This window comes from Pelophylax lessonae, assembly GCF_965119305.1.
Source record: "Pelophylax lessonae genome assembly, chromosome: 5".
Lineage (NCBI taxonomy): Eukaryota > Metazoa > Chordata > Amphibia > Anura > Ranidae > Pelophylax > Pelophylax lessonae.
This window is the reverse complement of record NC_138772.1, coordinates 266292573-266308544: the sequence shown is the minus strand read 5'-3', so window position 1 is coordinate 266308544 and position 15972 is coordinate 266292573. Positions and strand designations below refer to the sequence as shown.

General features: G+C 44.0%; 1 protein-coding gene across 1 annotated transcript in view; it reads left to right on the top strand.

Moving 5' to 3' along the window:
• Nucleotides 1-1426: 1426 nt before the first annotated feature.
• RMP24 (ribonuclease MRP subunit p24) overlaps nt 1427-15972 on the top strand; it is a 36005-nt gene continuing 21459 nt past the window's right edge. The window contains exons 1-3 of the mRNA XM_082257440.1: nt 1427-1539; nt 7904-7926; nt 11164-11363. Coding sequence (XP_082113566.1) covers nt 1466-1539; nt 7904-7926; nt 11164-11363 — 297 coding nt within the window. The 5' untranslated portion in view covers nt 1427-1465. The remainder of the gene's footprint in view (nt 1540-7903; nt 7927-11163; nt 11364-15972) is intronic.

The following is a 15972-nucleotide window of genomic DNA, read 5'->3' as shown; positions in this document are numbered from 1 at the left end:
CTTGCTCATTAGATTTTTCGAAATTTTCCGAAAATCGGACGTGTTTTGACGGAGGACAAAAATTTTATAGTCTGCACACCAGATTTTTTTTGGTCGAAAAGTCGGAGTCGGTTCTTGGAAGCATCATACTAACAAGCCGAAAATCGGCAGATCGGTCATCGGACGAAAATTCCCTGCCGAATTTCGACTAGTGTGTATGAGGCTTTAGGCTACATGTACACGGGACGTTTTAAAAAGTCCCTTGAACGCTGGAATTAAAAAAGGACGTTTAAATGTCCGTTGTGTCACGTTTGCAGCCGTGTTTAGAAGGTGTTTGCGCTCAGAATAGTTTCTAGAGGTCAAAAAATCATTCCCCTTTAAAATGGAAAAACGCGAGCGCTAAACGCGGGTGATCGCGTTTTTTTGTGCTTGAAACACACACGTTCTGAACATCCTGAACGCAAATAATTGCTTTCCAAAAAACGACACTGAACTCAACTCCCTCTAAATGACCGTAAACAACCCTGTGTACATGGACAGATAAGATAACATAGAGGAGGGTTCAGGGGCTTCTGAAAAAAAAGCCCAACTGCTCAAAAACGTCCGTTTACAAGTTGCAGTGTACATGAGGCCTTAGTGTCCATTATAAGGCGTTGATTTCCGCCATTAGTAATAAAAAAAAAAAATCCCAGCATATGCTGTATACTATAGTTTGTAGGCACTATAACTTTGGATATTTGGGATTGGGATTTTTTTTTTTAATATCAAAAACATGTAGCAGAATACGTTTGGCCAAATTGTATTAAGAAATTTGATTTTAAAATGTAGAATTTAAAAAATATTTTTTTAAATATGTTTTATAGCACAATGTAAAATATGTATATATTTTTACATTTTTGGTCCATTTTCATTTATATCACAAAAAAATAAAAAACCCAATAGTAATCAAATACCACCAAAATAAAGCTTTTTGTGTGGAAAAAAAATGGTATAAATTTTGTTTGGGTACAGCGTCGCATGACCGCGCAATCGCCAGTTAAAGTAGCGCAGTGCAGAATTGAAAAAATGGCCTGGTCATGAAGGGGGTAAAATCTTTGTGAGCTGAAGTGGTTAACAAATTGTATTGGGACAGATCCATCAATGTTACGCAACAAACATTATGATTATTATTACAATGTAAGTTCACAATAACTTCTAGCTAGTTAGCATATACTAATAGTTATTTTTAAATATTTGTTCTTTTAAGGAAAGCTTACAAATAAAAATGTGATCCCATAAAGACATTTGAGATCAGAGCCTCATATAGAGCACCTGCGCTGTATGTAACTAAACACACACTTTGTCCCAGCGAACTACAAACCAAAACAGGAAACAGCTGCAGAGTCCAAACTGCTCATTGGTTTAAACTGGCCACGTGATAGTGACGTCGTGTAAGGTCCTATAATCTGGAGCTCCAAGTGTTTCGGTATTAGTATCGGAAAAGACCATGACTGAAAAGTTCCTAAGGAAAGCGGCTGTGGTGGTGAAAGATTTCTGCCCGGGGCTGTCTCGGCATCTCCTGTGAGTTCATAGTGTGCGAGCTTTGTCCGTTTTTTTTTTTTTATGACAGTGTGGGTAAAGCTGTGCGTGGTCACAGGACTTGCCATTGCCACGTGCTACGTTCACGTCGGTGTGTGGGGATTGTAGCAGTTTGTCAATAATGCTGCAGCGAGGTGACAGAGGCTGGTTTATAGCAGCTGTTCTTTCCTACACACTGTACTTTTATTATGTTAACCCCTTCATGATAAAAAGTAAAATAAATCCTAATCCCTTTATGAGCTAACAACACATATGCTTTGATGGGCGGTGTTCCGTGAAAAAAACAGGGGCCGATGTTTATGTGGACGGTGCTCAGTCTGGATTAAAAAGTGGTAGTTGGTGGGAAACCGCTTCTGATCATGTGACCACATTAGGGTTGCCACCTCATCCCTATTAAACCATGACACACCATAATTACGCAGGTTCTGTGGCTGAATAAGGTGGGAATTAAAAACTCATTTGCCGCCTTATGTCCCTTTTATATCAGCCTCAGAACCTGTGTAATTAACCACTTTACCACCGGAGGATTTTGCTGTCTTACGTCCAAGCCACTTTTTGCGATTCGGCGCTGTGCGACTTTAACTGACAATTGCGCGGTTGTGCGACTCCGTACACAAACGAAATTTACGTCCTTTTTTTCTCACAAACAGAGCTTTCTTTTGGTGGTATTTGATCACCTGTGCGATTTTTACTTTTTGCGCTATAAACAAAAAAAGAGCGTAAATTTTGAAAAAATAACAATATTTTTCACAAATTTGTTGTATGAAATTCCCCCCAAAAAAATGTAAAAATCAAATTTTTTTTTTTTTTTTTTTTTTTTTTTTTTTTTTACATTTTTGGCCAATTTGTTTTCTGCTACCTATGTTTGGTAAAAGAATTCACAATAAGCGTATTTTGATTGGTTTGTGCAAAAGTTATTGCGTTTACTAACTAAGGGAAAGATTTCTGTCATTTTGGTGTTTTTTTTTTTTTTTTTTTTTGCGGACAGATCGGACCCTTGACTGACATTTTTAACACTTTCGGGGGTACCAGTGACATTACTACAGTAATCAGTGCTATAAATATGCACTGTTACTGTAAAAATGACACTGGCAGGGAAGGGGTGAATTTTATTGGAGAGGGAGGGGTTAATGTATGCCTGGTGCTTACTGACATGTGTGGGGGGAGGTGACTGAGTGACACAGGGACAGATCGCATGTTCAGCTATGCTGAACACTGCAATCTGTCACTCCTTGTCGCTTAGGAGATCCGCCCGCTTTGTTTACACAAGCGGGCGGATCTCCACACTCGATTCCCCGACGATCGGGGAAGAGCAGCAGCGATCACCGCTGCTCCTCCCCTGGCCCGACTCCCGCTGTGACTGAATACAGCGGGAGCGAGCCACTGGCGGCGCGCGCGCGCCGCCCACAAGGGAAGGAGTCCAGTGAGGTAGGTCTACGTCACTGGACGGGAACGAGCCACTTTGCCGCAGTACAGTCAACGTGACCGGTCGGCAAGTGGTTAATATGTGTCCTGGATTAAAGGGATGAGGTAGCAACCCTAGACCACGTGTTAACCACTTCAGCATCGGAAGGATTTGCCCCCTTAATGATCAGGCCATTTTTTGCGATTCGGCACAGCGTTACTTTAACTGACATTAGCGCGGCCGTGCGACACTGTACCCAAATAAAATTGATGTCCTTTTTTCCCACAAATAGAGCTTTCTTTTGGTGGTATTTGATCACCTGTGCAATTTTTATTTATTGCGCTATAAATAAAAAAGGAGCGACAATTCTAAAAAAAAAAAAAAAAAACATTTTTCACTCTGCTATACAACATTCCCAAAAAAAAAAAAAAAACGTAACTAACGAAAATCCATTTTTTTTCATCCTTTCAGGCCAATTTGTATTCTGCTACATATTTTTGTTAAAAAAAATCCTAATAAGCGTATTTTGATTGGTTTGCACAAAAGTTATCGCCTCTACAAACTAGGGGAAAGATTTGTCATTTTTATTTATACATTTTTTTTATTTTTTTTGCGGGACTGCGACTTTGTGGTGGACAGATTGGACCCCTAACTGACACTTTTGGGGGAACCAGTGACATTACTACAGTAATCAGTGCTAAAAATATGCACTGTTACTGTACTAAGGACACTGGCAGGGAAGGGGTTAACCCAGGGGCAATCAAAGGGGTTGAGTGTGAGCCTAGGGGGTGTTTTCTAACTGTATGGGGAGGGACTTGTGGAATCAACACAGAGACCTGTGATCCTAAATAGGAGGATCACAGGCGCTCTGTGTTCATTCCAGAGAGAACAATGGTCTGCTGTGTTTACAACAGCTGACTGTTCTCTCTCCACGGGGAGCGATCACGGGTGCCCAGCGGCAATCGCGGCCGTGGCTTCCCTGCTGCCGGTGTTTCACGCAGCCAAGCCAGCTGCAAGTGGTTAAAGTGGTCACATCTTGTGCAAAATAAGGTGAATACAATATATAAAGAAAATAAGGTGAATACAATATATAAAGAAAATAAGGTGAATACAATATATAAAGTGCTTTAAAATGTGCAAAAACCAATATATAATAATTTAATTAGATATGAATAACATTTTTATAAAGTGCATTAGCAGTAAACGCCATTAAAGTGCTGTAGCCCCCCAAACGCCGAGCGATGTTGCCGCGATTTCCGCCTGCCGAATCGCGGCAACATCGCGCAAACAAAATCTCGGGACGCAATACGCTCCAAAGAAGTACAAGAGCTTCTTTGGAGCGTATTGCGTCCCGCGATTTTGTTTGCGCGATGTTGCCGCGATTCGGCAGGCGGAAATCGCGGCAACATCGCTCGGCGTTTGGGGGGCTATTGCAAATCAACGGGCAACGCTAGGCGTCCCGCGATTTGCAATAATCTCCGGATCGCGGGCGGAACCGCGGCGGTTCTGCCCGCGATCCAAACGCTGACATGTGAATGCAGCCTTAAGGAGACTTCACCAGCAGTCTATATGACCTAAAGGAACGGCTCTGGATACTGTGGAGTGGCCCTTATTATTATCCCCTCAGGGGAATAGCGCATGAGACCTTGTGGTAAAACACAGGTCTAACCTTGAGGTGAGAGGCCATCTTTGCGTGGTGGAGGGATCAAGAGCACCAGAGCACTTTATTACTAAGTTTTTTCACCATTTGGATGTGAAGAAGCCATTATGAACTTTTGAACTTTTGATTGTTTCTATGGACATTTTTTTGAGTGTGCTTTTATTAGTGATGTGTATTTAAATTGATTTCACGCATTCAGCGCTTTTGCACTTTAATGGCGTTTACTGCTAATGCACTTTATAATTGTATTCATATCTAATTATTATATATGGGTTATTGCACATTTTAAAGCACTTTATATATTGTATACACCTTATTTTGTTTATATATTGAATGCACCTTATTTTGCTAATTTGCACAAGATTTACTTTTTTGGTACTAGTAGCGCTGTATCCTTTATTATAGTGTCTATTAATTGGAACGCATAGCGGCTTGGAACACATAGCGTAAAAGCAGTAAGTATTTTTGGGTTGGAACGTCACTTCTGTTACTTGATTGTTACCCCCCTTCCCCTCGGGTCTGGTATGGATTATGAGTGGAACCCCCATGCCAAAATAAAACAAAAAAAATCTATACCAGACCATTATCAGAGCATGCAAGCATACAGGTCAGGAAGGGGGAGGGGGGCAGTGCTTGGGGACAAGGACCTCTTTCCCACAACCTTGCCCAGTGGTTGTGGAGGTCTGCAGGCAGGGCTCTTATCAGAATCTGGAAGCCCCTTTTAACAAGAAGCCCCCAGATCCCACCCTCTCCCTATGTAAATGAGTATGGGGGACATAGTACCCCTACCCATTCACCAAAAAATGTGTAGTGTAAAAGAGTCTTTATTTTAAAGAATGAAATTTAAAAAAAAAAGTGTCCCCGGTGTAGATCCAGCGTCAATTGCAATGCCCGCCGCCACCGCCAACACGAAAAAAGAAAAAAAAGATCAGAATGTTTTGTTTTTTTTTCCCATGCCGTGCTGGGCGATTTTTTAAAAAAAAAAAAAAAAAAAATCTTTGATTTTTAAAGAAAAATTCGAGTTTCGATTCGATTTTCGATTTTTTTTTTTTTTTCCAATGCACTTAAAAAATGATATAGTGTCAAAAGTGCAACTTTTTTGCTATTTTAACTCCTCAAGAGTTAAAATGCGTAGAATCCCAAAACAATAGACTACTAGACATTAGACCACCCGAAACCAATGCTAAGGAAAAAAGAGGAGGGACCTTGCCTGTCACATGGCCCCATAAAACACAGTTGAAAATGAGGCATATATGCTTTGCATTTTTTTAAATAGGTTTGTAGCGCTACCCCCTTGAGGGCTACTAGTTTTAAAAAAAGGTTCACCTTGTGTCTGCAGCCAGGCGGGTGGCATTCCAGCCCGGCAGCCAAGCAACCAGCATTTGTAACAGTCAACAGCAGTCAGAAAACAGTCAATGTAATTGTTTTTATTTTTATTGGGGGATTTAAACTTTGATGGAATATGGGAAACGTCCAGGTTGCCAATAGTCCATTAACTTTATACATTGAGGACCCTGTCTCTTTAGGTAATCCTTAGACTACCCAAGAGAAACCTCTCTTATGTGGCGCTGTCTCTTTAACAGTAAATCGTCACATACACTGCATCAACTGTATTTCCACTCCTCTTCTCACCCCACAGTCTCTAAATACAGAATCTCACAGTCCTAGGGGTGTAATCCCTTCTGGGATCTCTGGAAACTAGCTGGGCCCTGTGCCTGGCTGCTTCTTTCCCTTTGTCTGCCTATAGAGCTTTAAACGTACAGATGCCCCACTACCTCTGATCCTTGTTTCTAAGGGGAATGGTTGCTCACAGTACAGCTCACTGGGGTGCTTGCGCTTCACTAGCTTTAGGAATGCCAGCAACCAGTACTGACTGTGGCGAAGGAACACACACCTCAACCACACAGCCAGCCAGAGGCAGCACCCCCCTCCACCTGGGGGCCCCCTCCTGGCTCAGCACTCCATCTTTCCACATGACTCCCCAGCAAATGGCAGCCCCAGCAGTATTTCTGTTGTAAACAATATATACACAGCGGCGCCACCTACTAGCCACCGAACTCCCCACCACCGCACCTGGATGTGACATCAGCTGCGGGGTGGGCGGTGCGTCTGTACAGGCCGGGGCTGCGGCGCGCTGTGATAGGTAAAGTCTCCCCGGCCTGGATGTGACGTCAGCTGCCGGGAGAGGAAGCGGGCGGTGCGTCTGTACAGGCGCACCGCCCGCTTCCTCTCCCGGCAGCTGACGTCACATCCAGGCCGGGGAGACTTTACCTATCACAACGCGCCGCAGCCCCGGCCTGTACAGACGCACCGCCCGCCCCGCAGCTGACGTCACATCCAGGCGCGGCGGTGCGGAGTTCGGCTGCAAGGGAGAAAAAAGTATTATACAAAAAAACTCGAGTTTCCAAAAAAAAAACGTTTCTAACTAAAAAATCGATAAATCGATTTATCGCCCAGCCCTACCGTGATTACTTATTACAGGGATGATTACTGTAAAAGCAATTATTTTAAATGGCATGAATGGCTTTCATACATATTCATTGTTTACTATTATGATTTATGTGATTGGCCACAGCTATCACATGGTACAGGGCACTGTGATTGGCCCTGTACCATGTGATCACTGTGACCAATCATAGAGATCACAATCGTAAACCGTGCTATCATGAACAGTGTTTTTTTTCTAGTGAACATGGAGTCGCTGTGATTGGTCACAGTGAACACATGGTACCTGGAACAGTCACAGCAGCCTGGTACCAAGAACTGTGATCCGCTTTGTCCAATAGTCACAGATTGTGCTAATGCACACCATCAAGGACGGTGACAGAGAGAGGCGGGGGAGAGGAGAACTGCGGATGACAGAGGCACTTTAACTGACCATGGTGTCAGGGCTCAGCAGCCATTATAAACTGTTGTCAGTTTACAGGGGGAGGGCAGAAACTGGGTGGATCAGTCGGCTTTTTTACGGCTTCCAGTGGGGCAGGTTAGACAGCACAAGCACTGTGCTGTTTAACCTGCTATAAGGGAATAGGATATCCTTTTTTTTTTTTTATTTGGGTTACAAACACTTTAAATTTACTATTTTTAGAAGTGCAGTATTTTTACAACACACTGCTGGGTTGTGGTGTGAGGCAATGGTTTTTCTTTGTGCCCTAGTAGTGTTCTGCATTTTTCTTGTGCAGGAAAACACAGTTTACAGCCTATAGTTTGAATGCAGTCTTGCTGTATGCAGTTGGCTTTTTTATTCATGTTCTATATATAATTATATATTTTTTTTCCAGGTCTCTTTGTCCTATTTCAAAAAGTGATTCAAAAAGTGAGTATGTTTTGAGAAGTGAAATTATTCATTCCACAACCAAGTTATGGAAAGATTTCTGCAAATAGTGTGGCTGCAAGTGGCAAACTTCCATGTTTATTCATTTGTTGAAGGAAGTTCAAACCAACAGCCACTTTAGCATTGCTATACTGTAGTTTGTCCCATTACCTGGCATTGTTACCTTTGCTTCATCCTGGTTTGCTATTTGAACACATAATAAAACATTTTGAAAATGTGTTTTATAATAATCGTCAAAATATATTGGCCTTATGTTAGCTAATTAACACTAAAAGTTGGTGTGGCTGAACTCTGCGATCCTACTACCCCCATACACACGCGCGCGCTTTCCTATTGGCCAGTAAATTGGCCCAGCGAAATTGGTAGCCATTAGAGACATTTGTGGTGGGAATAAGCCAAAACATGACAATGCTAGCACTTAGAGTACTTTATCTAATTAAAAAAAAAAAACTACTTGTCCAAGGGACTAAATTGGGGTTCCAATTGACCTGTCCCTCGTGACAATCTACTTGTCCTTATATAAAAAAAAAAAAAAAAAATTAGGTTTTAGGATTGCGTTGTTTGTCTCCCACTCACCTCCCCGCTTGTCTCCAGCACCACACCCGGGGACTAGCAGGGAAGGGAGAGACCTTGCACTGTGACAAGCACAGATTTGTTTTTTTTTTTTTCAATGAATTGTGTGTCCAGTCAAAATCCTTTTTTTATTTTAGTTAGAATAGAATGGGATAGGACTTGAACCCTGTCAGGTTTGACTGCTCCTCAGGGCCTTATTAGAGGCTACTTGGAAAAGCATCCCTTATGCTAAAAAGAATATGACCACTATTAACTACTTCAGCCCCAGAAGGTTTCCCCCCCCCCCCTTTTCATGACTAAGCCATTTTTTGTGGTACGGCATTGCATTACTTAGACAGCTGTGCAGTTGTGCTTCACTGTACCCAAATAAAATGGATGCCCCCCCCCCCCCACAAATAGAGCTTTCCTTGGTGGTATTTGATCACCTTTTTAGAAAAAAAAAAATTTTTACTTTATGCTATAAAACAGGAGTTCTCAAACTGCGGGTCGGGACCCACTGGTGGGTCACGAGCTGTGTTTGAGTGGGTCACGCTGAGCAGGAAATCGCTGAGGGCGGGCCCGCTTAAATTGTGCTGTGCGAGCCCACGCAAATTACAGAGAGCCAGAGCAGTCAAATCGTAATGGATGCAGGACCCAGCCCACGCAGTTTATGTAGGCTGGTCTGCATTTCCCGCGAGGAGGATACTTGCATCAGTGAGTATGTATTTTGGCTGTTATGTAGTGCAGAGCCAGCTCCTGGGTTCTGCTGGCGGCAGCAGTGATGGCTAGACTGGCGGTGGGATTCTCTCAGCTATAGCGGGCAGAGACGGCAGCCTCTGTGTCATAGGAGGACCAGGTGTCAGGAGTTCATGGCGGCTTCTGTGACCCCAGTAGAGGATCTGAAGGAGAAGAGCCAGGACACCAAGACCAGCAGAGAGCTCCTCATCATGGAGACTCTGGGTGAGGTGTGCTGGGCCCTGGAGAGGGCAAACAGGGGCTTCTCCTTCACTGTGGACCGCTGGGAGAGGAAGGAGGGTGAGTGCCATATAGCCTGCTGATCACTGTCCTGGGGTGGTTGATTTCTGTCCACTGCCTGCCCTGTACTGTCTATGAGGGTGCTGATTTCTTACAACTCCGCCTATATGCCACACATGCCACAGGTTTCTGACCCCTCCCTTAGAACATCTGGCAAGTGTATTCAATAATAAATGGAAAAGTAGTACACTTTTATATTTTTAATTTAACATCCCCTTCCCTTTAAAATATGCATTATTATTATTATTTGCATTTATATAGCGCCAACAAATTCTGTAGCGCTTTACAATATTCAATTACAAGCAAGTGGGACCCGAAAAATTAACTGTATTCAGAAGTAGGTCTTGGCCTAAAAAGGTTTGGGAAGCCCGGTTATAAAACATACCTAACAAAAAATCAAATTTATTTATCAACTTAGGCCAATATGTATTCTGCTACATATAAAAAATCCCCGTAAGGGTATATCGATTTGGTTTGCGCAAACGTTATGGCTACTACAAACTATGGGATATATTTATATTTTTATTTATTTTTACTAGTAATGGCGGCAATCGGCTATTTTTTATCGGGACTGTGACATTGTGGCGGACAAATCTGACATCTGACACTTTTTGGGAACCAGTGACATTATTACAGTGAACAGTGCTAAAAAAATGCACTGCCACTGTACTAATGACACTGGAAAGGAAGGAGTTAACATCAGGGGTGATCAAAGGGTTACGTGTGCTCCTAGGGAGTGTTTTTATCGGTGTGGGCGAGGCTTTAACTGGAGGAAGACAAAGATCCGTGTTTCTGTTTAGCAGAAACACAAGATCTGTATTCCCCTCTCACAGAACGGTGGTCTGCCTTGTTTACATAGGCAGGCTGCCGATCTGCCTCTCCTGAGAACGAACGGTGGGTTTCAGCAGACATCGAGTCCACTGGACCTGCTGATTGGCTTTTGCTGTGCCCCCCCCCCCACTACTGATGTTATCCCTATCTCACCACGGCCACCACTGTCGTTCCTATCTCACCACGGCCACCACTGTCGTTCCTATCTCACCACGGCCACCACTGTCGTTCCTATCTCACCACGGCCACCACTGTCGTTCCTATCTCACCACGGCCACCACTGTCGTTCCTATCTCACCACGGCCACCACTGTCGTTCCTATCTCACCACGGCCACCACTGTCGTTCCTATCTCACCACGGCCACCACTGTCGTCCCTATCTCACCACGGCCACCACTGTCGTCCCTATCTCACCACGGCCACCACTGTCGTCCCTATCTCACCACGGCCACCACTGTCGTCCCTATTCCACCACCACCACTGTCGTCCCTATCCCACCACCACCACCACTGATGTCGTCCCTATCCCACCACCACCACCACTGATGTCGTCCCTATCCCACCACAACCGCTGTCTTTTCTCATCTCCTGTACCATGCCCGCAGCCCCTGTTTTGTGTCTCGTGTTCCAGTTGGGTCCAGTAGCTGCTGCATTTCCCAACCTAGGCTTATACTTGAGTCAACAAGTTTTCCCACTATCAGTTTTTTCATCTGAATATGTTCTAATTTATAATATAGTGCTTTTTACAATTTTACTTTTATAATTACCACCTCTTTATGTACTCTTGCAGCAGTAAAACGTAAAAAAAAAGGAATATGCCCATTCTGCTTCCAGATCTTTACACCTGATAATCATAAAGTTCGTTTGAGGCCAAAAATGAAAACAACACCATGCGTTGAAATCTTATTAAAGAAAGAAGCAAAATGCCACAGATTAAACCTTAAGCAAACTAAACTCCTTAGGAAATACAAATGTTCGAGGAGTGTCCTGGTAAGATATTTGTTAGAGTACATTTATTAATATGTGTGTTTGACAGTTTTTGTATTGTATGAGAAGGTAAATGAACTATAGATCTAAATGTATGCATTAAATTCTGGTATTTGTGGTGGTGATAAATAAATAAAAAGTTATTTTTCAACCAGTTCATTTAAAGTGTTAATAAACCCACAACAGTAAAATCAGTCTGTAAATGCAGTACAGCATGTTTAGTTATACTCGCTGTGGAACCTAAGGGGGTTAATCCTCTATATTGTGTAAAAAGGCTGTTTGATCCAATAACCTGTCCGTATAAGACAGAGTTTCGGGAGTCAGGCTGCACATGCTCAGTTTGGTGTGTATTGCTAGAGAAATGTGGTGGTGTGATTTTTTTTTTTTTTTTTTTTTTTTTTATTTTCTTTTTTTTTTTTTCTCTCTAGGGAGAATGCATGTGATCAGCACAAGGTCAATCAGCACTGTCTAGACATAGGATCAGGGGTCCTGCATCCTGATAGCCAGTGTAATTTGAAACTACTGGCTATCAGCTTTAACCAGGCACTGATAGAAGTCACAAGACTGCTATATAATGCTAATGAGAAAAGGTATTTAGCAGTTTATTTTTACTGTGACAATTGCATTTCCATGTTCTGTGTACTGTGGGAGACCAGATATAGTGAATGCAGGGTCCGGGATTTAGTAACTTTAACTAGATGTAAACACTAAACCTAATGACAGTTTGCAAAAGCTGTGTGTACCATAAAATTTGCATATTTTTAAAATAAAATATTACTTTCTCAAGTTGTCTTCTAGGACAGCCCATGATACCTTGGGCTCCTCCTACCAGGACAGGAAACGCATTAACCCCTCCAAATAAAAGGCAGTCCTCCTGGGCCTCATCCTTCAGTATTAGTGTTTCCTTCAGACAGGGGGTTAACATGTTCCTGGAACCTTGTTCTTTGGGTCTCATGGTCTGTCCTATGGAGACTTGGTAGAGAATCCTATGCAGCCTTCTCCTGCCCAGTGTGATACCTCATACCTACAGTGTTTGTGGTGGCTGCTTATCTCCTATTCTCAGTGCCTGGGGAGGGCCAAGACCACTGGTGATGTCAAGGGAGCAGGAGTGATGGCCTCTGTCCGGCTTACATGGATGGGCACATCCCGGAATGGTAGCGTCCTCGCCGGCAGCGTGGCTGGCCGAGCAGGGAGGAGGAGAGCGCATTTGCCGATTCCCGGCATGTAGGGCGAAAGGGGCAGAGCTCCTGCGTTCCATGCTGGCCCAGAGGAAGTGCTTAGCGCCATTTCTGGTCACGATGACGTCATCAGTGGGCACCGGAGACACTGGTTCCAGTCTCTTTAAAGGCGTGAACAGGGATTACTGGACGGCTGGTGTAGATTGTGACACCCAGCAGAGACTGTGGAACACAGAGCAGGATGGACTGCTCTGCAGCTACTGCTCAGGCAGTGAACATGCAGGCTCTGGCACCAGCACTTCTCAGGTAAGCCTGGGGACTCTTCCCTCATGCATATCTTATGGGGCTTTTTTTTTTTCTTCTCCATCATAAGCTTTGTGGAGCTTGGTGAAGGGGCACCTTTCCTCTCTCCTACACTGGGGTATGTTTGGAGAACTGGGTGGCCTGATTCTCCAACTGGGTCTTTTTTGTGTTCTGATTGCAGGTCAAGGTCCAGGCGCAACCATCCAAGGAGAAATGTGCAGTTTGCGGGGCAAAGCTAAGCTCCTCATGGAGTAAAGTGGTTTGACGCACGTGCATAGACAGTTTAGTGAAAGATGACCCAGCTGTATCCTATCAAAAGATGCTCACTTCAGTTAGAGATAAGCTTTCCTCTACCTTTTTTTTAGTTCTTTCAAGACCCTGATTGACCAGATGCAGACTCACACTCATTTCGGCTGGAGCTCTGCCGCAGTGTGCTGAAAGTGAGGATCCAGAAGAGGAGACTAGGTCTCCCCATTCCTCACATGAAGAATCTGGATCAGGAGAAGAGCCTAAGAATAGGGAATACATCAGTGGCTCTAGGTATGAGTTATCACTAGAATATGTTGAAGATTTGTTAAAAGCGATCTATGTCACCCTTGAAATTGAAGAGGAGACGGTGCAATTGTCAAAACACGATCTTATGTATGAAGGAATGCATAAGAGAAAGGCCAGAGTTTTTCCTGTGCACTGCTCCCTTCTAGATACAATTTATATTAGAATGGGAGAATCCTGAAAGGAGACCATTTTTTTTTTCCAGCAACCTGAAAGGAGGTTTCCTTTTGATGAGGACATTGCGCAGTCTTGGAACAAGTATCCTAGGTTGGACGTGCCTTTCAAAAATTTCCAAGAATATGGATCTAGCCTTTGATGACAAGGGTACGCTTGGAGACCCCATGGATAAGAGAGGGGATATCCTTTTGCACAGGGCCTGGGAGGCATGCATTATCGGTCTTAAACCGGCCTTAGTGTCTACTTGTGTAGCCAGAAACCTTGAGTTATGGCTTTCACAGATACAGACTCACCTGTCTGCTGGGACAGCAAGGGATCACATCAATAAATCTTTCCCACTTCTTTTCCGGATGGTAGGTTTTCTGGCCAATTCCTCCACGGAGTTGGTTAGGATGGCAGCTAGGACCTCAGCTTTGATCAATTTGGCCAGAAGAAGCCACTGGCTTAAGACATGGTTAGGAGACTGCTCTTCTAAGTTGCGCCTGTGTGGTCTTTCCCTACCAGGCGACCATCTCTTTGGCCCCAGGTTACAAGAAGCTCTGGAGTGTATGGCTGACAAAATAGTAGTTCCCAGACAAGGAAAATAATCAGACTCCCTGAAAAATTTTTCTAGGGCAGGGGGGCAGACAACCGAGTCTGCGGGAGAAGGAGGCCAGACCCAACAAGCATTGGACAGGCCACAAAGGCAGAGGTGGGGGGCTTGTTTAACCCTCCTCAACAGCCCGCCAAACTACAATGACTCCTGTCGCAGAGTGGGAGGAAGAGGGAAGAGTAAGGGCCTTCTTCCCACAGTGAACGGGGATCACTTCAAGCCCTTTCATTTTGGATCTGGTGACCAGGGGACACAGACTGGAATTCGATTCCTAGCCACCAGAGAGATTGTTACTCACCAGCCTGCCCAGAGATCGAGTAAAAGCAACTGCCTTGGGTCTCCAGATAGGAGACTTGGTAGCTCAGAACGTTCTTTTCCCAGTTCCAAGGGCAAAGCAGGGCAAAGGTTTTTTACTCCCATATCTTTGTGTTAAAAGCCCTCTGGGAAATACCACCTGATATTGAACCTCCTTTTCTCTAAATTACGCGATCAAATACAAACCCTTTCACATGGAGTCAATATTTTCCATAAGGAATCTGCTTTACCCAGGGTGCTTTATGGCAACGCTGGACTTAAAGGATGCCTTTTTGCACCTTTCTATTCACCCAGCATACCAAAGATTTTTCACGACTAGCAGTAAAATTGGGATCAGAGATCTGTCATTTTCAGTTCTAAGTGCTGCCCTTAGGATTGTCATCGTCCCCACTCATCTTTACAAAGGTCCTGAGGGAAGCGTTGGCCCCATTAAGACAAAAATGTATTATGGTCATCCCCCCTACGTGGACAACCTCCTAGTAGTGGCAGAGTCCCGTCATAAACTAGAGAGGGATCTCCAGATGATTCAGGAGTTCCTCTAGTCTGGATAATCAACAATGAGAAGTCTTCTCTGAATCCTTCCCAAAGAGTGACATATCTTGGGTACGAGATTTCCTCACTGGATCAAAAGATTTTTCTTCCAGGGGAAAAGGTTTCAAAAACAATTCAAATAATGGCGTCCTTGCAAACCAACCAGTGGGTCTCGCTCAGATGTTTCAAGAGCTGTAGGCCTTAAGACCTCTTGCTTTCCGGCTGTGCCTTTGGGGAGATTCCACCACCATCCTCTTTAGTTGTTCCTTCTAAGGAACTGGGACGGGTCTAAAATTTCTTTAGACCTAAAGGTACGAATTCCCTCCAATGTAAAGAGAACCCTGTGAAGGTATAGGTCGCCACTTCACCTGATCAGAGGGCTGGAATGAGTCATTCCAATATCTCGGAGAATAACGACCGATGCAAGCGCTTACGGATGGGGAGCCCGTCTACACAACGAGATAGCGCAGGGAAAATTGTCCCCCGGTGGAAGCAAGAGCATTCTCAAATTAAAGGGAGCTTCTGGCAGTGCAGAAGGCTTTAGATGTTTTTCATTCAGAGGTCACCATATGCAGATTCGATCCGACAGCATTGCAACAGTAGCGTACCTCAACAAACGGGGACTTTTAATAGCCCAAAAGATTCTATCTTGGGCCGAGGTAAATCTAGCCTCCCATTTTAGCACTTCACCTGAAAGGGACTCAGAATTGTTTGGCAGATTACCTCAGCCGCTACCAGGTGTGTTGGGACAATTGGTCCCTCAACCCGGAAATTTTTGCGGAGATTGCCAGCATGTGGGGTTCCCCTTTTTACAACCCAAGCCACAAAACAGATTATTTTCCCTGAATCCAAGGGATCAGTCTCTTGGGCTCTACGCTTTTGCGAATCCCTGGTCATTCAGCCTCTGCTACGCCTTCCCTTTTATCAGACTAATTCCACAAAGCCCCAAGTTTCTTCTGGAAAG